The 21,984-nt window shown below is 43.1% G+C and overlaps 1 protein-coding gene across 1 annotated transcript; it reads right to left on the reverse strand.

Annotated features, from left to right (window-relative positions):
* Positions 1-262: 262 nt before the first annotated feature.
* On the reverse strand, positions 263-21,122 carry VPS18 (VPS18 core subunit of CORVET and HOPS complexes). Its single transcript, XM_049825986.1, has 5 exons — positions 20,980-21,122; positions 15,665-15,806; positions 15,382-15,473; positions 12,776-14,646; positions 263-12,043 (listed from the first exon to the last, which is right to left on the reverse strand). Exons 1-5 carry the CDS (start codon positions 21,068-21,070, stop codon positions 11,315-11,317), a joined length of 2,925 nt encoding a protein of 974 aa, XP_049681943.1. The 5' UTR covers positions 21,071-21,122; the 3' UTR covers positions 263-11,314.
* Between the last annotated feature and the right edge of the window lie 862 nt (positions 21,123-21,984).

Genomic DNA, 21,984 nt, shown 5'->3' on the forward strand with positions numbered 1-21,984 from the left:
ATTTAATAGTAAAGCCTCATGCCTCAGATTATAAGCTCAAAAATAAAAATCATCCCTTTCCTCCAGATTATACAGCTGCAACACGCTGACAGGAGTAGATAGTGATTGCCTTGTAAGGTTCAGATGCTAAAATTACTAGCGACAAGTGCATGGCTGCACGTGATACAAATGAGATTGTGATAAACATCATCCTTCCAGAGAATTGGCAGGGGGCTGCTGTATTATCAGCACCCAGGGTAAAAAGAAAGGATTCTCAGGGAAATCATCTGCATTTACTATTCTGTAGAATCAAGTCCAAATTTCAAAAAACTCCTAGATCTTGAAAGAAGAAAAGGATTTCACAAAGTAAAAGGGTTTGATGGAAACTTGTTTATTGTGTCTGCCAGCCCACCTGGGGAATAAATGGAAAACAGCCCAGCATTAGCACCTACCACACATGCGTAAGGCTACTTTTTGAGAAAGTTCTTCAACCCAAATCCTTTGCCAAAATTCACAGTGAATGGCAGCAAGATGATTTTTGGGTAAGTGTTACATGGCTTGTTTCACATAGTGACAGTTACTAATGGAAACGGTCTAAATGCGTATAGATTTCAAACAGTAAAAATCCATACTACAGGTCTTGCACAGCAGAGGAAACCAGTGAGTTATGAGGTATATTACTCCAGTAACACTGCTCTAGAGTACATCAGAGAAGACGACTTCTTGCAAGGACTCCAGAATAGTTTAGATGTAGACTTGTATGTGGCAGTTGTGTGGCTGTCTCAACATGCTAAGCAGCAGAATTGGATTGAAGAACTCCAAACCACATGGAAGTGGAAAGTCATTGTTTCAGACTAAGCATTGGACAGTGCAAAGGTGATGCTGGTCCAAGAGGTGAGGGATCTTCCTGCCTTGTGGTAGAGCTGAGGAAAGCTGCCTCAGAAAAGAGAGAAGGGAAAGTATTTCTGACCACATTGGTTGGTTAGAGGTCTTGATCACAAGAGGATTGAATGTTCATTCCTAGTACCCTGGGTACAATCTCTGACTCTCTGGATAAAATCTTAATCTGTCAGTGGTGGAGACTACATGCATCTTCAGAAATCTTAACAGTGGCTAGAAGAAATGGGTTCTTCCATTACTATTTCATTAACCCAAGAGAAGGTGCCCGGTTGTCCAACAGTGCAATCTTTGAGCCAGTGGAAACAGAAAAAAAATCATGAAACCTGTTCACAAGCTGATTATTATGCAGATCAGCAATCGTTATCCTTTCTCTCATTACCTCAAATGCTTTCTGCCATCTGTTGGTAACAAACCTGCATCTGGCAGATTACCAGAGGAGCCCTAATCAATGGGTAATTGGGGTAGAGGATTGTGCGGACAATCCTGGCAATGAAAGCACAGAAAAACTTACAGCAGAAGAAAGTTTGCCTGTCACAAGTGTGAGATCCTATACCCAGCGTTTCTCTACCTTTCTGACAGAATTCCTTCTTGTTGGGAAGAGTGTGGAGGGGGTGAGACACAGGTTTGTCACAGGCAATGGGATGAATTATACCAGCCTCTGCAATGATACCTCAAAGAAAAGGTTAATTTCCAACAGATTATGCCAGCGAGTGCTGCCAGGAAAGACACAGAGCAGAGTAAGCACAAACACGCATGAGTTTGCATTTCCACAGTTGCCTTTTAGAACCATCTGTTAATGAGACATAGAGGATGCTACGGACTCTTTCAAGTAACGGCTCCTAATCTAGTCTCTTAGTGCCTTCTGATAAGAAATGCTCAAAATATGGCCCCTGCAGGTTTTCCTTCTCCAGCCGTGCATTCAGGGTCCTGCTCCATTTCACATAGTCCTTCCAAGTCTTGATTACAGCAGCTCAGATATAATATTTGCATTATTCCTCTGTCTTCCAAAAGAAACAAAGCTTCTTAAATCACACTTACTGGTGCCGAGCTCCCAACAGAGACATACTGACAGATTACAACTGAATTTCAGAATAAGGCAGAGTCTCAAAGTTGCCAGATTCCTACAAGTTTTGAGGGAAACAGCAGCTGGGTGGAACAGAGAAACCCAGCCAGCGCCTCCACTAAAGGAAAGCAAAAGGGAATTTGCTGCTCCACATTCCCGTTGTCAGCTGGCTGGTTGGTCAGCAAATGCTTTGAGCTACTCCGCACACATGGAGCTGTCAAGTGACTACCACTGCTGCTGTCCTGCTCTACCATGGGTACCTAGAAAGTAAGAGACAGGAGTTTAAGTGGTAATTGTAAAGACCTCTGTAAGAATCAGACTATATTGACTCACCTTTCAAAGAATGAATCAAAATAAACCCAGTATTGTACTGTTTGAAAGATCCAATCCTTGCTGTCTGCCCTTCTGCCACACTATATAGACTCAGGACAATTTCAACCAGAAAAATGTTCAGAGCATTTGACCCTCTCTAGTCACTTTATAATGGTGCTCTAGATGTCAAGATATCCAAGTTTAACACAACAATAAATCAAAAAGACTAAGTAATCTCCCAAAACTAGGCAGAAGGGGGTGAAAAAAGGCAGTGCCCTTTATTTTTTTTTTTTTTTTCCTGTGCCTTGCAGGCCACTGCTGTGTTCTACCTGCTTGCACTGGCCCCAGCAGCTGGGAAGGTACATACATAACATCTACTGCCCAGATACCACCCTGGGAGTGTTGCATTCATTGGAGCTTGGAAGGAACAAGGAATTCTTGTAGTAAGAAAGTGGCCCAAAGAAAAGAAGGAAGTAGAAATCCCTATAAATATCCAAACGCTGCCAATGCCCACGCATGCTGGGCTGGGATCCAAAGTAACTGTTTTGGGGCGATAAGAATCCTTACTAAGCACCTGAACATGGGAGAGGAGCACCAACACCCAAGCTAAGATGTTAATGAGACTGTGACAGAAAAACAACATCCTCAAGTGATCTAATATCCAGGCTGTTGTGACTAAAAAAGCGAGAACATGAATCTTTACTATTCAAAGGGACTAAAAGGAGACGGAGGAATGCAACTGAAAGTTGGTTTTAGAAGCATGTTCCCAAGAGATACAGATCTTATTTCCTTCCTGCTATTAAAGGAAAGGGGTGACTTTGATACGTATTGGATTACATTAGGGCAGAGAGCAAGATCCCCATTTAATCAAATCCAACAACTCTTTTTTTTTTTTAAATCCAGCATTTCAGGGACATTATTGCAATCTCCATCTAACAGCTGCAGCCTGCAACATGCTGGTTCAGTTGCATTTACATCCCCAAAGACAGGAGGCATCTGGACACAATAACTTTTTGTAGGCTACCAACCTGGACTGCTACCAAAAAACAAGGGTTCTGTATAGTTTGTGACGCAAATTAGATAACTTAAAACTTTCAGAGAGGGAACAGAAATAGAGCTGGTAGAGAGAGATTTGCCACACTGCTTTTGGGGGTTTGGGTTTTGTTTTGAAATGGGGATATTGTGTGATCCCCATCTTGAAAGGGGGAAGACCTCGGTCTCTTCTGTGCAAGATCAGGTCGCTGTTTGTCAATGGAGGGAATACTTTCTCCAGCCATCTTGAACCTCCCATACTTACTAATGGTATTAGAAAGAAGGGGGCATAGTGAAAAGCCAAATCCTCTTCAGATGTCATTTGTGGCACTGGAAAAGCAGTGAAAAAAATACAAAAAATCCAGACTCAGTTCTTCAACGTGACCATGCTCCTGTGGGCAATCTCTTTAGATTTTAATCTCAAACTTTGTTAAAACAGCCATCCTGTTGCTTCCCTGCTTAGACAGCTCTGAACAACTACACTGGGCAAGTGAGAGATGGCGGCGTTAATACAAAGACGTGACAATTGTCCTGCTGACACCTTAGTAGTGACTCAGTTGTGTAAGCATCTAAGAGCATTTTCAGGATCCTGAGTATTTCAACATACAGACAAGGTAGTTTAGGAAATAAAAGCACCTAAAAGCCAGGTATGACACTCAGCAGCATCTAGAAGAGCTGTTTATACATCAGTAACCCTCTTGAGTCCAAAGTATGCTCTGTCCTACTCTAACTCCTCCTCGTTCCACCAATATAGGAGTTTGTAGATCATCCTCTGTGTCTGTTACAAATGATAAAATCTGAGACACCCTTTCCCTCACAACCTTCTCTTGATGCTTCTGCCTGTGACTCAGGGAAAAGCAGTACACTCTTCAGGAAAGAAAGATTGGACAGAAGCAACTATTTTCACAGCCTGTACTAATTCTGCTGTATTGGAATAAAGACTGCAAGCTACATTCATCGTACTACCCTGGCACAGCTTTGGTCTGTCTCCCATGTTTCATCCTTCTGAAACATGGAAGCTAGTGAGCCTCTTGTTACCCTCTCCACATAATTCTCTTCCTTTCTTCATTAGTTTTCAAGCTTAGTGGCAGGGAGTTTCACTGTTCACCCCCTATTAACCCTTCCTATATTTAGTATCGATGTCGGAATCAAACAGTTCTTTGCTACAGCAGTGAGCAGAGAAGGTGAAAGAAGTGAGTGGGAGACAGAGGTGGCTGCTGAGTTGGTACCAGCGGCAGAATAATGCATAAAAAAAGGTACATTACGTCAGGCATCACAAAGAAATGGCCCTACCACCACTGTTGATTCAAGGTCTCATAAGGAGGCAGTCAGCTCCAGAAGTGTTCTGACTTCTGAAGAAAGGGATAAGAAGAGAGCACTTTGAACTTCTGCCCAAGGCCCTACCTACAGATTTGAGTTGACTTTTGGAAAGCATCCAGCAAGCTTGGTCTGGCCTAGCATTATGCAGATGTGCTGAAGGATTGCCAGTAATACCTATGTTGTGTGCAGAAATTCTTCCTACTTCCTCATTTCAACCTAAGTTCAGCCTGAACTTCTCAAGTTGTTGATTTTCTTCAGAGCATAACTAGGGGCAGGACAAGATGCCTGGCGGGCAAATAATCCACACCTTTACTTTTGGCTCAGGTGCCACAGCATCAAGTAAGCAACTCGCTGTAACTCAAAGCTGCTGAAACACAGTACTGAATCACTCAATTCCATTAATTTACCACTTTACAGGTACCTCTCCATAAGGATACAAGGGCCACTCAAGATTATTCTGAAAAATCCCTACTGCTTCTGTAACCACGGTGCAGAGAAAAACAGCTTTCAGGGAGCAAACTCTGATTCTACACCAGCAAAGAAACTATTGCCAGAGTCTAGGCTTGCTGACTGCTGAATACTGCTGTACATTGCTCCACTTCTGAGTCTCCTAAAACTGGCTGTGTGTACAAATATTGGGTAGATCAAGGATCACAAGACATTTCTCAATCAATAGCCTTCTTATAAACAGAAAAGTCCACATTAACTGATTTGCACCCACTCAAGCTCACAGAAGAGGACATTTCTGTCCTTCATATGTTCCTTGAGAAGTCTGAGCCAAAAGAAATGAAAAAAATGTTACTTTACAGTTTACACTTACCTTCTCACTGAGAATTTTCAACAGAAAGAAAAAAACTCTGGCTTATTATGGAATGGGGTTTTGTATGTTCCTTCCTGTACTAAAATATTTTTTGCTTTGGAAACCTTGCCACTGCAAAAGTCTTTGAAGCACATACTGAGGATTACCATAAGCAACCCTTCAGAAGAACATAGCAGAAAGATGACATGGTCCTAGTTATTCCAATCTCATTAACTGGGCAAGCAGGCAAGTGTTTGAAACAGACTGCAGAACATAAGGAAGTGCTTTTCTCCCAAAAAGGCTGCTCAGCAGAATGTACCACTGTAACACAAATGCAGATGTCGCTCTGAGACAGTCATGCTGTGTCACACTGGCAAGTATTAAACAAAGAATTGGGACATCTCGGAGAGCAAGTCTCTACTCTGTTTTCTCCTCAGCTAGCAACATTCTGCTCAGCTCTTTCAAACAGCATGAGCTGATCTAAATTTATGGCCCTGTTATCAAGGATGGTGACATATGGTTCAGCTACACGTGCAATATTATTTTATTTAGATCAGCTATACATATTATCTTTATAGCTACTATGAGAAAAACTGGACAACAGCTATTTTGCTAGAACCATGTTAATTAGTCAAAGACCAACAGTTTTCTACTACCCGTACCTGAACCCAATACTGACTTGCTGCAAGTTGGAAACTGTCCTCTGCTGAGCTGCCCCACAATGACAGAGAGTCTGTAGGATCAGTTATAGCTGTACTTGTAACCTTAGAGTGCTCCTGTAGCTTCCTTGTTCCTAAGCAACCCATCTTACTTAAACAAGCTGCCTCCAATACCTCTGGCCATTACAGAGAGGAAATGCCTGAGCCCCTTTTTCTCTCCACCTCAACCAGTTTCAACAGGTAGATCTAACAAGTTTGTTTAATCTTTTTCCCCTCCTTCCACCTGAAAGCAGCTGCAGGCCAGGTTGGTTTAAAGCTCATACCCCAGGTAAGTAGCCTGATGCCTTTCGATGAGATGTGGGAGTGAAAAAACCCAAACACTGAGTTGAGGGGGAAGTATCACAATTCTCCAAAATCACAGCAGCATGAAGCTCAAATCCTAGAGAGCTCTTAAGCTGTAAAGTCTGGACTGGGCATGATCAGAGACAGCAGATAGTTTAGGAGCTGAACCCATACACAACCCACTGCAAATTTAAGGCACTCCTGTAATGTTCTACTTTCAAGCCGCAAGCTCTTCAATTTAACCAAAACTCCTATTCTAAAGGAAATGAGCTTTTTCTTCAGCACCTCAGTGTGAAAAGTACAGATTCATCAATATCACAGTTCCACTGGGGAAGCTTCTCTGAAGTCAGATACATAAAGTTTGGCCAAATTGCTTTATAGAAACCACCACTCCCTCTCCTTTCTAGGGCATCCCTTCTTCCATGTACAAAAAGGATAGGAGATCCTGGACAGCCTCTCTCTGCTCTGAGGATGTCATAAGATTCTCTCATAAACACTACACATACCACAGTGAATCACATGGTACTCCACCTATTTTGGAGAAAAAGACTTAATCTATCTGAATAAAAATAATTTAAAAATCAAAAATTCCAGGTCTTGTATATTTTAAACCTCAGATTTCAGCTCAGCACACTTGTTGCAAGAAGGAGGCTTGTTTTCAGTCTGTCTTCCCACAGCTCAGTACAGGGTTGTTGGATGAAGTGATGCAAGGAACAACAGACTTACCATGAATTCCCACTAGAAGTTGTCTGCACTTGTAAACAGTCTATACGCTGACAGGGCAGTAGTGAATGGGAACTACCCATTCCAAGAACTACACGCTAATACATGACTACAGTCTGAGTCAAACTACTACATCTAATTTTGATGGAGTACAAGATGTTCCTACTCCCACTTACCCCTTTATTAGGATTATGACCCCACAACTCAGAGGCAAAAGCGAACACGTTAACTTCGCTGTTTATGCAAGTCTGTGTCCCATATCGTATTACAAACTCGGTTTTGGTGCTTTCAGCAAAACACAGTAGATGTGAACTCAGGCAGGTAAGGACCTGGCTCACATTCACTTCTACCATCTCTGCTGCCAGGACAGGGTAAAGAGGAAGCGAGCAAAAACGGCCAGACCCAAAGCCACCAGATATTGCAACTCCAAGCCCAGGGATGATCTCTCTACAGTTTACTAAATCAGGTAGGTCTATAGGAACTTACACTAGAATGCAATTAAACAAAAGAGGACTGATACTAATTTGTTAGCAGAGTAAATCCAGCTTTTGATATACAAACCTGAAAAACAGTCATCTGTTAACTGAAATTGCCTTTTAGTTAGAGACAATTTAACTACCTTACAGGTTTGTCTCCACCTTCCCCCGCCTCCAAAGCACTGGGAACCTGCTTCAGTTCCTCACTGTTTTGTACCATTCTTTCTTCTGCTACAGAACACCTTTAGCTTCTCTGCAGCAAACCTCATTATTCAAACGGACAGCAATGACATCTAGTGGCTTGCTAGGAATTTGCCTTCCTAAATTTCCAGCCCAGTCATTTATTTTTAGAAAGGAGACAAAACACACAGCTCTCAGCATTTCAGTTAGCTGCTTCCAACTACATAGACCAACAGCAAGCGCATCCGAAATTCTCTACAAACTCTTCCATAACACACATTCACTGTTGTCTCTCCCAACTTGCAGCATTTCCCCAATCCCTTGCTTGAAGTGTAGGAGAGGTGAGGTGGTAGGCACAAGTTTACTTTAGGCCTTGCCTGCACAACTAAATTTCTTCAGCATAAATCTGGCTGCAGATATTTGTTCTGGTTACATAGGGCTAAGACTCCCACCCGCTCTTTTGGTTATGCTGTTCTCTAGCTGCATTAAAGTAAATGGTAGAGGTTATTCACACAGACAAGGACAAGGCCCAAGGCCACATCATTTGTAACAGCTAGTTCATAGCTCATTCACAGCTAAAAAACCCAAACACATACAAAGCACCATGATTTCTAAAATGTAACTTGCTGAAATTACAAGGAGAAGAGATAAAAGTGCTATTCTGAAGGCAAAGAGGAAGAGATCTTGCAGATTAGATTTATGGGAGAACAGTAAGCAGTTCACTTCCCTCCACCCCCACAAAAAACCCTCTTACCTTTTTCACCAAGTGATATTGCAAAATTGCCAAGAAGCACAGGTGAGGGGTTATTGAAACTTTTGAAGCATGGGAAAGTTCAGAAGATATCTTAATGTAGCTTCCTGTACTACTGGCACTAGTCATTTAAATTGCTGCTGGAATCTTTGCAGGCATTTACGCTCCCCACAGCCTTGACAGCAAATGACCTAAAAGATTTTTCAGTTAACCATGGTGAGGAAGCATGAGATTTGTGGTATATGTATCTGGTGCACAAGCCTACAGCCCTCAGAGAATGTTGCATACCAGTCATTAAAAAACCAGAACAAAACAAAACACCTAGTTCTAGTTTTGTTAACCGAGACATATTAATACCTAAGACTGGAATCAGTAGGTTCTTGAGGTGCCCTCCCCTACCACTCCATCTCAGGCAAAGACTTGAGGTTTTTTATTTACTTGCAGTGCCTCAGTTCACAGAGACACAAGCTTCTTCCAATATTATGGACTAGCAGATCTCCTTGGAATGATCTATAAGCAAATAATATTGCTAATCTTCAGAGCACAACAGAATAATTTAGCGATGTGACTCTTCTGTAGCACTAATAGGAAAAGAATGGAGGACTATAATAATTCTAATATACCAGGAAGTATCCTGTAAAGAACCAAAAGTAAAGAGATGGAACAAGTATTAAGAACATCTCAAAGAAAATAAGTAACTTGAAATTACTCCCTGCATGAGAATGAGCTGCTACTCATGTTTCTGCTGAAGGGCAGAAAAGCAGCCACTTGCCTTTGAGCAGAAACTGGTTTGGGTGGCGGGCTACTGTTGCTTTATAATGACACATACCACCTTAAATATCACACTGCTTACAAAAAAAGATGATGATTCAGGAGTGGCCAGTTATAACAGGTTTAATGCTGAACTTGAAAAGACATCACATTTAGTTTCCATCACAAATTCTTCTGGCAGACCCATTGACTTATTCAAGGCAAAAGGCTATCCAGAGCCAAAGAAAACTACAGCATGTGGGGTTTCTGAACCACCACTTAATGGAACCACTGAAACAGTGGTTTCTGATAAGCCAGCAACAAACACTACCAGGTTGTAATAATATGACTGCCTATCCCACAGCTCCAACAATGAAAAGAGGATTTCAGAACCTCAGGTCTTCCGACTGTCAGCTCTGTTTTTTATTACTCGTGTCATTTTACACAGATAAATTTATTCATTCCAGGCTGAAGGTCCCAACAAAAGCATGGATGTTCTTCTGGAGCTCTGAACGGTTATCAAAATTCTTAGGTCAGCTCCTTGAGGAAACCAATTTTATATTCCCTTTCAGTGACGTGAAGACCCATTTCTACAACGTTACAAAGAGGGTAAGTGACTAGCAGACTGAGAGAGGTACTCAAGACAAGCTCATACATTCACGTGAAAGAACTGAAGAGGTTTTTCAGAAGACAGTATTTTCTGTTGTCTTAATTACAAGAATCACCATTTTTCATTTAGATCATTCCATTCTTCTGCCAATTACTGCCTTTGTGATTCAGCCCCAAACAGCAGAACTTCATAAAAATTTTAGTTTCTTCAAAAATAGAACACGGAACCCTTGCTAAATCACTAAAGAACACTTTTTGTTCCCTCACCCACAGTGCAGTGATCGCCACCTTCTGGGAAGAATTTTCCAAGTCAGAGCAATAGACAGGAGCATCGACCTGCGGCCACTTCCAGTAAGTATCAAATACAGTCAGGAAGGCAAAAGACTGCTTAGTCACAAGGTACCGGCTTCAAATGGCAAAGCAAATTTCACACCAAAAGAACCTTTCTGGAGTCTACCCTTGAGGGAACCTAAGACTAGATCTCTAGTCTAGTGCTCAAGTGCAGCCTGAAGAGGACCACAGCAGGACAATACAAACAGGCTGCATTCCTGCTTGCAGAGTATCAGTGGAAACCTTACTACTGCATATACCGGTTTTGGTCTGGGGTGAAGACAAAACCAAGACCCACTGTACAAAGATAGTCATAGTAGAAATAGGATGGAGAGAGGGAGGAAGGGGTGAACAGCCTGGGAAGTATTGCCAAAAACAGCACCTACAGAAAATTCAAATGTATGGGCTTGTCCATAAAGCTTGTGGGAAAAAGAATTATACACCTTGAATTGCAGACAAATGACTTAAGTGTATTATGAGACACTCCTGCTTGAGAATTATACACATTCTTATATTACATTGTGTAGAAACATGTATTTGTGTAGCGTGATGTTTACAAAATATATATGCAAGAGCATTTGTCCTTTCATGTTCTTTCCATCAATGTGGTTATAGACTCTCAGCAAAAAGGAAACAGAAGGCAATTCTAGCTTTGAAAGTGATGAATGAAGACTACACTGCTTAGTGTTCTTCACTATTTTTCCCTTTAAGCTTGTCTTCACCAAAACCAATACCACACAACAGGGAAGACAAATCATAGGCTGTTCCCAATTCCTTCTGGACAACAAGGCACTCCATTAGCTTCACACTGAGAACCTCAGAAGAACTGCAAGCAGCAAACATCTGCTAAATATATTCCAGTATGTTAGCTCTAACTATTGTTCAAGTTCTTAGACAGCCATAGCTGTATCTCCCCATTTTTCAAGACTAGTTCACTGTAATCCTGATAACAAGACCCCACTACTCTTTCCGTAGAGTTCCATAGAAGCCACTGTGTTCCTGCTTCTGGAGGTTATATTCCCACCACAGAAGCTTCACAAGTTGTGAACAAAACCACTCTGGTGCATTAACAGTTACAGATTTGGAAAACTACAGCCAGCTTTGCATCTCCTCTTCATACTTTTGGGGATCAATAAAAGGCTTGTCAATAGACCGGATCATCAGCTCACCACAGTACACACATTCGGCTGCCACAATATCATCAATGTCAGCTTTGATCTGTTCCCGGCTCTGCTGCCCTTTCCCCAAGCTAATGGTATCTGTGTCTTTGGGACGATGGTGGCTCTTGGAAGGCTGACTGGTAGCTGCCAGCTTCTTCTGAAGATCTTCGAGTTTTGCCTGCTTATAGGCAGGAAGGTTTGGGAAAACTGCTTGGAGGAGACAGTCATAATGAAACATGTGACCACACAGGAAAAGGTAAAAAGGCCGGTTTAGAAGTGGAAAGTCACAAGCAGCACATTTTTCCTGAGGTTCCACAGAGCCATACTTATTTCTCATTTCCTGAATGTCCTCTCGGATTCTCTTGGCACTCTGTGTGGCTTCCTCCATCTCCCTTTTCAGCTCCTCAATGTGTTTATTGTAGTCCTCCAAGGAGTTACAGATTGCCTCCTTGAAATGGTCAATAGTGACAAAGTCTGGAAAGAATGGCAGGACGTCTTCAATCTTCAGTAGGGCACAGCTGGAGAGGCAGGCCATTGCTTTCTTGACATCCTTCTCTTCCTGAACAACATGGCGAGCAATCTTCAACCAGAGCTTCTTCCGGAGTTCCTCATCATCTTCAGGGAGATCTGCACAGGACTTGGCAAGATCAACATCCACCTAGAAGTTGGACAGACAAGGAAACTGAGTTAAGCTTCTCACTCTGTTTATCCACCATTCAACTTCAAAGCCTGCTGTCCATTGCATTAATAGAAAACTTCTATTGCTATCATTACCTAGGGCTGCACTACTGGCCTGCTCCCTGTTTACATGTCAAACATCTCTCCTCTCCACCAGTATTCCTCCCTGAAGATTTGCTTGCTACCCAGCAGAGAACAACAAAGCCCAGCACTACAATAAGGGCAAATCCATGTTACACTATCTCTGCTGGCCACACATTTCAGCAAAGACACAGCAATGCCAACAGAAAAAAATCCAACATGTCCCTGAAGGTCAGACTAAGCTGACAAAGGCATTCTTCTGTGATAATTATCACAGCTAGGAATAGGAAGTAATTAGAATCCTGAACTATAGCTATACAAGTCTTGCATAAATGTAGATATGTTAAAGGTATTTTATGTTAGAGACTGAGCTTAAGACAGACAGTACTCCCCCTTGTACTTTCCATGCGCCTACCCTCAGTTATGGCTTGTCACAGACAGCTATCTACTTAGAACGATTGTGAAAGCACAGAAGTATGTTAACAGAGACAGGTTTTTCTTCCTAGACTTAGCTGCACAACTCCTATACTGATGAGTCTATCCAGTTCCTCTCAATGCTCGGTTGTTCAAGATAACCTGAACAAGCTACGTTCCTATATATCACAGCATGCATGCACAGACACACACATACCTGTAAGGCAAGATCCACAGCCTCCTCATATAATTCCATCACTTTGTAAATATGGACACATGCATGGTGGTGCCCATGCTCTGCACACAGACGCAATGCATACTTCAGGTCATAGTGGATCCTGTTTGGGTTGGTTCCTGCTTGCTCCAGGTACGATAGCAGTGAGTCTGGCCGACACAAAGCGTAAAGAGACAACAGGTAGTTGTGAATGGCTTGCTGGGTTTCCTCCAGCTGATAGACACAGAACTCCATATATCTAATGGCTTCATTGATCTGCTGGGTGCTGGCACTCTGGCTATAGTTAACAAGGGCTGGAATGAGGTTCCTAGCATCCAGTCTAGAACCCATAGAAATCCAAGCATCAACTACCTTCTTGGGAATATGCTGGATGAGGACTGGAGAGAACTTGTAGAACAGCTTCTCATCTCTGTGCCTGGACAGCACATTTAGAGCTTCATCATATTCATCATGCTGGCAGTGGTGAGCTACTACACGCTCGTAGTCCTGCATGATAACTGCAAAGTAGACCATGTGCTCCGTGTCCCCATGGCTTGCCAACAACTCATAAATAGATGCCCGGTTATTAAATAGACAGTCTTTGTTTTTAGGACTGCTCAGGAAAGTGCGAAACTTCTCGCGGATATCCAAATAGAGATTTCGCTGTGAGGGATCTCCTTCCAATATACCTAGCCAGTTCAGGTACAGCTCCGTTAACCACGTGGTCAGCAGAGTGGTCTGAGTCTTCTCGGAAGGCTTTAGGTTACTTAGCTTCTTAATCAGAAACTCCATCAGGGCCTCTTCTTGCTTGGCTTCAATGAACTTAAGGGCAATTTCCTCAAAGTAGTTCTGGGTCAGCGCATAACATTTGGCACTGTCTAGATACCTCTTGTTTTGGAAGCAGTGCTCTGCTTCTTTTGCCAGCACAATATCCAGGCACTCTGGACGGTCTTTACAATACTCTTTGGCTAAATCAAATTTGTTCATATTCATATACATCTTCCACACATCTCTAGATTCTCGCTGGACATGGTAGCGGAACACTACTTTCTCAGTGTGGATCCATATCTGCTGGACTGTGGGATCTTTGATCATGCGTGTCAGTAAGCCAAACTTCTCCAGGAACAGATCTTGAAAAACAACCTGCCCATTCAGAGTGCATACAGCCTTCACCCGATCAGGCAGCAGCAACAAGAAGTGGAACTGGGTAAGTACTATGGATATTGGCTTGTTCACAGTTATGTCAATATCAGAAGGATAAACCCAGACCCGTTCATCACTCAAAATTGAATCAGGACGGCTATAATCCAACGTACCATATAAAACACCATTTCCCATCATCCAGGCAAAGGAGCGTGGGTTGGAGCGCAGTTTTGGGGTGTAAAAAGCTATCTCACTGAAACCAAGGTTGGCTGGAAACTCCCGGAAGCTGGGCAAATGGTCAGCATGCATAGCAAATATGGAGCTGAAGCCTTGCTGCTCTGTCCCTTCAGGCACTTTGCCAACAAACTGGAAGAGTCTCTTCCGAGTAGTGGCTATAATAAAAAATTTCCCTTCTATTCCACGTTCAATCTCCAAGCAGCAGACCGGGGCAGGTCCCGATTCCTCCTCCAGAGTGTAGACCTGTCGGAAGTACTGGTCAGGGTTAGTGCTGAAAAGGCTTCCCTCGCTGACAGATATTTCAGCCTCATAGATCTGCCCCTGGGCTGTCCCCACCAAGATAGGTCCAGTGTTGGTCTCTGAACCAAGAAATTTGTTCCAGCCCACACTTTCAATCAAGTGGCCTTTCCAGCGGGAGAGTGCTCGCACTTTCTGAACACTTCTGTTCAGGTAAAGGCATTCACCGGTGTTCAGAGCAATCAGGAGATGAGAGCCTGCCAACAGGAGAGGGGGATGGGAAGAAGAGAACAAATTACGACCATGCCTAAGCAAGCCAAATTCCTGAGGCTTCTAATCCTCATATTTGATAAGCTCCAATATCAACATACTTAATCCAAGACTTTCCCAGGCATTCATAGGAACGTGGGGGATTTCCATGCTGGATCAGAATGGCCGTCCTTATGTTGCAAACTTAAATTACTAGTCCCAGATCCTTCAGCGAGAAGGTATTCTTCTGTTTCAGTAAGTGTTCTAAGGATAAATAGTTCCCAAAGTTCTCTCCTATCCCTGGCAGTTGGTGACAAATAGGAGCACCTCTTTCCAAATTTTTGTTTTGTTTGTTAAAAGCAGTCAAGGCTACAATGAGCTGCATACGTTTTACAGCCCTTTTTAAAAATTCTTATACAAACACATACAGCACAGCGTGACAGCAAAGATTTCCTTTTATTGGTTTTAGCAGCCTTGCTCAGAACAGCCTAATTGCATGCATTCATTTCAAAGAGTTCAAAAGCAACAATATACACACAACAAATCAGTGTTTTTCTAATAGCACAGGGGCAAATCAGTAGGCAGGGCCCCTGGGCAATGGAGTCCTGCCCACAGCAGAACCACCTGTTCTCCTTATTTACAGAACAGAAAGAGAATTCCTTCACCAGTGCTTGTTACGCACAACATTCAATTGCATCTGCTGCCAACCACTGTCTGTAAATATACATAGCCCATTGCCTCACCTGTGTGGTCCAAAAACATCTTGTAGACTTTGGCTTCATCTTTGCGTCCCAGCTCTACCTGATTAGGTTCATCTGGCTTCCCAAGATCAATCCTGCAAAGAGAAACCAAGAAAGCATGCTTCCAACAAAAGTTCACGCAGGCATAATTGCCTACTGTTTTCCATATTGGGTTCATGGCTTCTTATCCAGTTTGGAATTGTAAGTTCTCTCACAACTTAAGAAAAACAAACAAAAAAAAAAGCAGGGAAAACAAGCAATAACTTCAGGTCTCTGGCAGCATTACCTGAGAAGGGTGTCTTTGCCAAGGCTCATACAGAGCTGGTTAGAGGAGACCACTAAGCTGTTGATTTTCTCTGGAGGAGCAAAATCAATCCTTTGCTTGTTAAATATTGGTGTTTCCTTCTCCAGTCGTGCATTCACATATCCTGGAGAAAGAACATGAACGCTTAAAAACAAAACAAGGCAAACACCCACAACAGCCCCACAGTATATCAAAATCTAACCTAAAAGACTAGAAGGATCATCACCTGCTCTGAGTTTTACTGAAAAGGGAGTGTGCTCCATGGAGCACGAACACCGAGAGCAGCACTCACGTAGTTGTATATATAACAGGAAAGAAAAGTAGTAATACGCTTTACCGTCTTGTCACAGAACTGCAAACTTGTCACAAGCATTAATTTGAGAGCACGTAGAATTCTAGGGGAAGCCACAAAACTGTCACATAAACTCCATAAAAAGCTGAAAATGAGAGTAGAATCACAAAGTAATTTGTCTTCCTTGTTTGACAGTTTATTTCTTCAAGGCAGGAAAGAATGGCTGGTATTACATAAGACACAAAGAGGGCTCTGGTTTGACGCTCCCATACAAGCTACCCCAGAGACCACTGTGGCATTAACTGAAATATATTTCTCTCTTATTCCATGTTGGAATTGAATGAGCTACCACACTTGACACCCATCGTTCACAAGCTAAAGCTATTTTTAAAGTCATGTTGGGCTTTTTTGTATCCACGCAGCAGACTTCATCATCGAGAGATGTCTGTTGAATTATTTGCTGCAGGGAACACAGCTGGAGGTCACAATGATGCTTTTACCATAACGCTGTTTTACCAACCATAACACTATCCTAATTGCAACTTTCCAGTTGTTGCTGGAAGGCACGCGAACTACTTAGAGTCAAAACAGTAACAAAGACCTGGTGATTGCTGAATCAATGCTCCAATCTTGGCATAAATTGCCTCCTGAACAAAAACTCCTTCAGACTGGTTTACTGCTTCATGGCAAATCCCAAGACAGAGCCAGACTAACCTAATCCTCAGATCCTTTCAAAAACCATGCCTGAATTCTAAGAACTGCCCAATTAAGTTGAGGTTAGAGCCAAGGGTTGAAGTTTGACAAGACAAGGCCACCTTACAGGACACATGTTGCATTTTAAGCCCAACCAAGCAAACCTGACAAATCAATGAACTGAAAAAGGGGAGTGTGTATAACCAGAGCAAGTTAGCTCATGCAACTAATTAAGTACTCAGCTAGTCGGTTTAGTCCCAACCAGCTTGGGAAATGTGGCATCCATAGGAAGGCATGTTGAGGGATTATTTACAAAGGAGATCTAGGTGGGAAAGGCAGAGAATGGAGAATTAAGATCTAACCTGAGGGAAGTGACATAGTTCTGGAGAAATATGTTAATAAATAAAACCTAGAAATCTATTGCTTAAATAAAACCCTCTTATGATCTTCAGTGCAGATGGGCAAAGCACAAGATGCAGTTCAAACTCATTCCTTTGGCTACGACAAAGGCAAAAGCCCAGCCATGGGCAAGTAGTCAACAAACTAAAACTTTTAAGGACAGGTGAACCTGTAACACCACGTGGCAGCACAGAGCAGCAGCATGACAGATTTAGTTTTCACTGAAGATGAGTAGACCTCTGCACCCAAAAGCATTGGACGTGCAGAGAGCATGCCATTCTATTTCTAAATGAGGACAGCACTCTATGGTCTTCCTGTGAGGAAGCAAAAAACTACAAAAGAGCTCAGATATGCCAGTGAACTTCAAAATAAGAATGCGTTCATATAAAACCAAAACCAAGTGATGATACTCATTAGCAAAATCCTGGAACATATGTGCATCCACAAACAGATCTTATCACAAAGTTTGATCCATATCAATCCCATGAGACAAATTTTCCCAGTGACTGAATTTCCCATACGCACAAAGCCTTGCATAACCCTCTGACAAATAAAACAGCAGAGGACCTCAGTCTAACCACGCTACCTCAAGCTAGAAAGCAAGACAGATTGATACATTGCTAGGTTAACCCATTTGCTTCGCTCCATGTGCGAGTGAAGGATTTCTAAAACAAGGAGATCCATGCAGCAGTTAGCCTGGACAGGAAGATTAAAACCGCAAAGAGCTATAGCAAATTAAGGTCATTCATGGCCAAAGTAGCTAACTAGGATTAAAGAAAAAAGAAACCTGGTATTGTATCTCAGAGGAAACAGACTGCTTCCATCCTAAAGAGCATAAGCCTACGCTCTTTAGACTGGGACTAACAGCACCACTTCGAAGCACACTCAATACCTGTAACCTCCCTCCAATTATCCTGAAAAACTCTAATTTCAGCCCTGTTGCTGTTGAAAAAGACAGTGTAGTAGTGAAAAGTAGCCTGCTAACACTACGAATCCTTTCATTGCCTATTTCATCAATGCCTTCTCCTTGCCTCTGCCTCACCACTAGACCAGCTGCAGGATCTTTAAAGGATTCTTGTTTCAGAAGAAAGATGCACAGGCAGGAATAGACAAAGCAACCACAATCTGAGTAGGCAGCCTTTTGCTCAGCACATTATGTTTTTTTCTTATACATTGATCCACATCTTGAACATTACCCACTTATGCAAATGCTTATTCCTTTATTTTCAGTTAAGCAAAACAGATGTTCTACATTTTAGATTAGGGAGCTGCAATGCCACAGTTTAAATTTGCTGTTATGAACTGTGGTTCAAAACATGCAGACAAAGCTCCCAAGCTGCAGATTCATGTGATATCACAGCTAACCAATAAATATAAATACATATTTTTTAAAATATATTAAAAGGAAGGATTACTCTGATGGGAAAAACCCACATACCAATGGACCACCAAGTTATATTCATTCAGGCAATCTTGAATTTTTTTCAGATTGCCACCAGGCAAAACAATGCTGGCTGAGACAGCAAGGAAACCCAAACACAGTAAGGAGAGGGAACAACTAGCACAACTATATGCAAGGGGGGGGGGTGGATTTGTTTTGTTTTGTTTTAATTCAGTCATAGTTCAAGCCAGTGGACAGGCTTCCAGCATTCTAGACTCTGTAGGACTGTATCCATTACAATTATAACAACTGTAGGATCATCATCACTAACATGAGGATTTTAACTAGTGTCCTTAACAGAAGGATGAACTCTTTAACTTACAGTTCTCTATACAAAGGAGATGTCTATTTTATAACGAGCATTCCTTTCAAACAGTCCCCTCTTCCACCTGACCTCAATGTCTGTCTTCCCTTCAGAAGAGATTCTACTGCAGCATTTACCACCCGGATTTCTGGGCAAATCTGCATTTTTCCTTAGAGCTTTTAATCTGTTCAAAGATCTAAGTTCACCAACATCAGGCAAGTCTAGTGGGTCAAAGTAGGTCTTTTCACGCTGGAACTGCAGTACTTGAAGTTTACAATGCAGCAGTACTTTAGGTTGGCAACAGAGTCACTGCTTGGTTATCTATAACTTTGAGAAATCGTACCTGCAGTTTAACAAGCATAGGGAACAACTAACTGAAACAGAGGAGTAAGTTTTAACATCTTCCAAAATTTCCAACCTAACCTTAAGGACTGTTTCCAGGAAGTTAACTATTTACTTGAATCTTTTTTCCAAAATCAATTTGCTTAAACTTCTGATTTCCCACAACTACCAGTCCAAGTTTTGTTCAAAATTACCAGTGTGGTCTGATATAAGAATAATTAAAATCCTGATTAGGCTGTGCCTTTGCAATTAAGCAGTTTCCCAAACTTCTTTTGCCAACATCAATTGTCAGCAAACAGACAGAGTTCTCAACTGTAAGACAGCCATGACTGGAGACAGTGTTGCAGCAGTCAAGAAGAAAAGCTGAGTCCTTGAAAATTTATTTTCAGTAACACAGCTTGTCCCAACAGTGTTTTGCACAACACCTATTCAGGACACTTCTTCTTTATCTAACATTACACAACAAAATAACTGTGCATGTTAAAACAAACACAGGGAACATAACTACTTCAGTACCTAGACTCAGAGTAATTCTGTCTGTATTTATACTGGCTGTATATACACACTGTCTGGGTATTTATACTCAATAATAAACATAGTATGACAGAATTCATCAATTCTTACCACATATATAAACCACGCAACCTGGTTTCCCCAAAGGTTAATGGTGGGCAACACTATCCAAGGAAAAAACTTGAAAGAATGTGTCCATGCATTTCCAAACTTGCAACTCAAAAATGCCAGCTCTGCATAGCAGCTGGTATTACCCTGACAATACTTGGAAGAACAGGATCCTCTCAGAACCTACAGTTCCCTGCCATACTCAATACAATGTTGTGAAGTGGCATCTAATAGGGAACAGTTATTGAACCTAATAAACCTTGAATTATCATGGAATATATCTGCCATTTGTTTGCTTTCTTTCAAATGAAAGAAACAACTGACTGGTCATCACACCGTTACTTTACATTGATTGTACACCTCTCTGAAGAGTACAGTGTACCAAAGCGTCACAGACCTTGACAGCAAAGTTTAACTGTGATACAGATTGCTTTCTTGGTAATCTTCTTCAGCAGTAACCTTGCCATCATGTAGTCAGCCTAAGGGGAACCACTCTAAAAAAATGAAGTTTTTGGTAAACTGCCCCTGGGTTAGGCAACTACCCCATGCAGGTATAGCTGAGCACACAGCCAGAATACTCTAACAGCTGGGTTCCTCAGAGAGGAGGAAACAAAAAACCAACAAGGAAGCAAGCTGGTGAGATGATCTCAGGCAACTACCACAGCTCTGAACTGAATGGTGCCGAGGTGTGGTTATAATCTGTGACTACGAAGGCATGCCCCTTCATGCACACGTGTTTCCACCACACACCCACCGCTTCACAGCGCAGGGGCTATGGCCTTACGAAGCCCTCCCACAGACAACCCGCACCTCGCTTTTCCTACGATGACCTGCATCACCCTCGAGCTTCACCACGAACCGAGCGTCCCCCCGCGCCAAAACATTTCGCACAGCAAATAATGGAAAACCAAAGCGCAGCTGAATCTTATGCCACGAACACAGCGATACACTTCTTCGTGGAAGCATTCTGCACAGCCTGACGTGCCCTGCTCCCCACCTCGCCTCCCCCTCTCAACAGGAAAACCCGCAGCGGGAGGCCCCGCCGAGGGGCTAACGGTGGGAGCAGGCCTCCGGCCGGGCGGACACCGGGCTGGGAGGGACGGACACGCCACGCCACGCTCAGGGCCTGGCTGTAACCACAGGGCCGCGCTGCCCCCGGGGGCCGGCCCGGGCAGAGGGGTGCGTGGGCGCCGCCGCGCACCTACCGGAGTGCGGGATGCCCACGCTAGCGCGGCTTTGCTGAACGGAGGCGGAGCGGTACAGGGAATCTTCGTACTCGTCCAGAATGGAGGCCATGGCCGCCCACGGTCACCGGCACCCCAGGCCCCCGCCGGCCACTTCCGCCAACGCTCAGCTGACCCGCGTCACGTGGCCACCCGGCGGCGCACTGCGCCTGCGCCTGGGCCCCGCCCCTCTTCCCCGGCGCGCGGGGCGGGAGGCTCCGTGAGGGAAGGGGTTGTCCCTTCTCAAAATGGCGGCGGGAGGGCTTCTGCTCTCGGCTGCGCGGCTGTTAGTTATGCCTGTAGTCGCGGCCCGGACCTTCATGTCCCTAATAATGCTCTGAAGATTAGTCTTCAGAATCGGCCTGTGTCCTTGCTTCTAGGCCCTGGGGTGCGTGCAGACACAGCAAGGCTTGCAGGCCCTGTGCATCCGTGTGGTGCCCACGGCTTCTCCTCACTGCCATCCTCTCCTGTGCAGCTATGTGCATGATAAATCACCTTATGAACGCATCAGCGTGCTTTACCGGGGTCACTGAGTTGTGACGGCGCTGCAAACACAGTATTTTCTAGTGGTTTTGCTGATGGCAACAGGGATTGGCTGTTTGTAAATGCTCCTGTAAAAACTGCTGTGCTGTGACTCTTCCGTAGCACTGAGTGGTAAAATCTTGGCTTTATGGCTAAAATAATGGTTGTGGCACAGCATATGGGGATCCAGCATAAGGCTGTCCTTGAATTGTGCTAGATTAGCTCTGCAGGTTTATCCCAGCTTTCTGGACGATGTGTATTGGACCCAGCTTCTGTATCACTAAATAGTACTTAGAACCTGGGGTTTTCTTTTGTTCTGATACTCCCAACAATTGTTATTTACAGCTCTACCCGCCACCTTAAACTAGCAGAATTTATAACAACGGCATTAACAAAAAGACTAATCTCTTACACAACACTTTTGGGTTTCATCGTAGATAAAATGTATACAGATGTACAGGTATA

The sequence above is a fragment of the Accipiter gentilis genome, chromosome 22, assembly GCF_929443795.1.
Source record: "Accipiter gentilis chromosome 22, bAccGen1.1, whole genome shotgun sequence".
Taxonomy (NCBI): Eukaryota; Metazoa; Chordata; class Aves; order Accipitriformes; family Accipitridae; genus Astur; species Astur gentilis.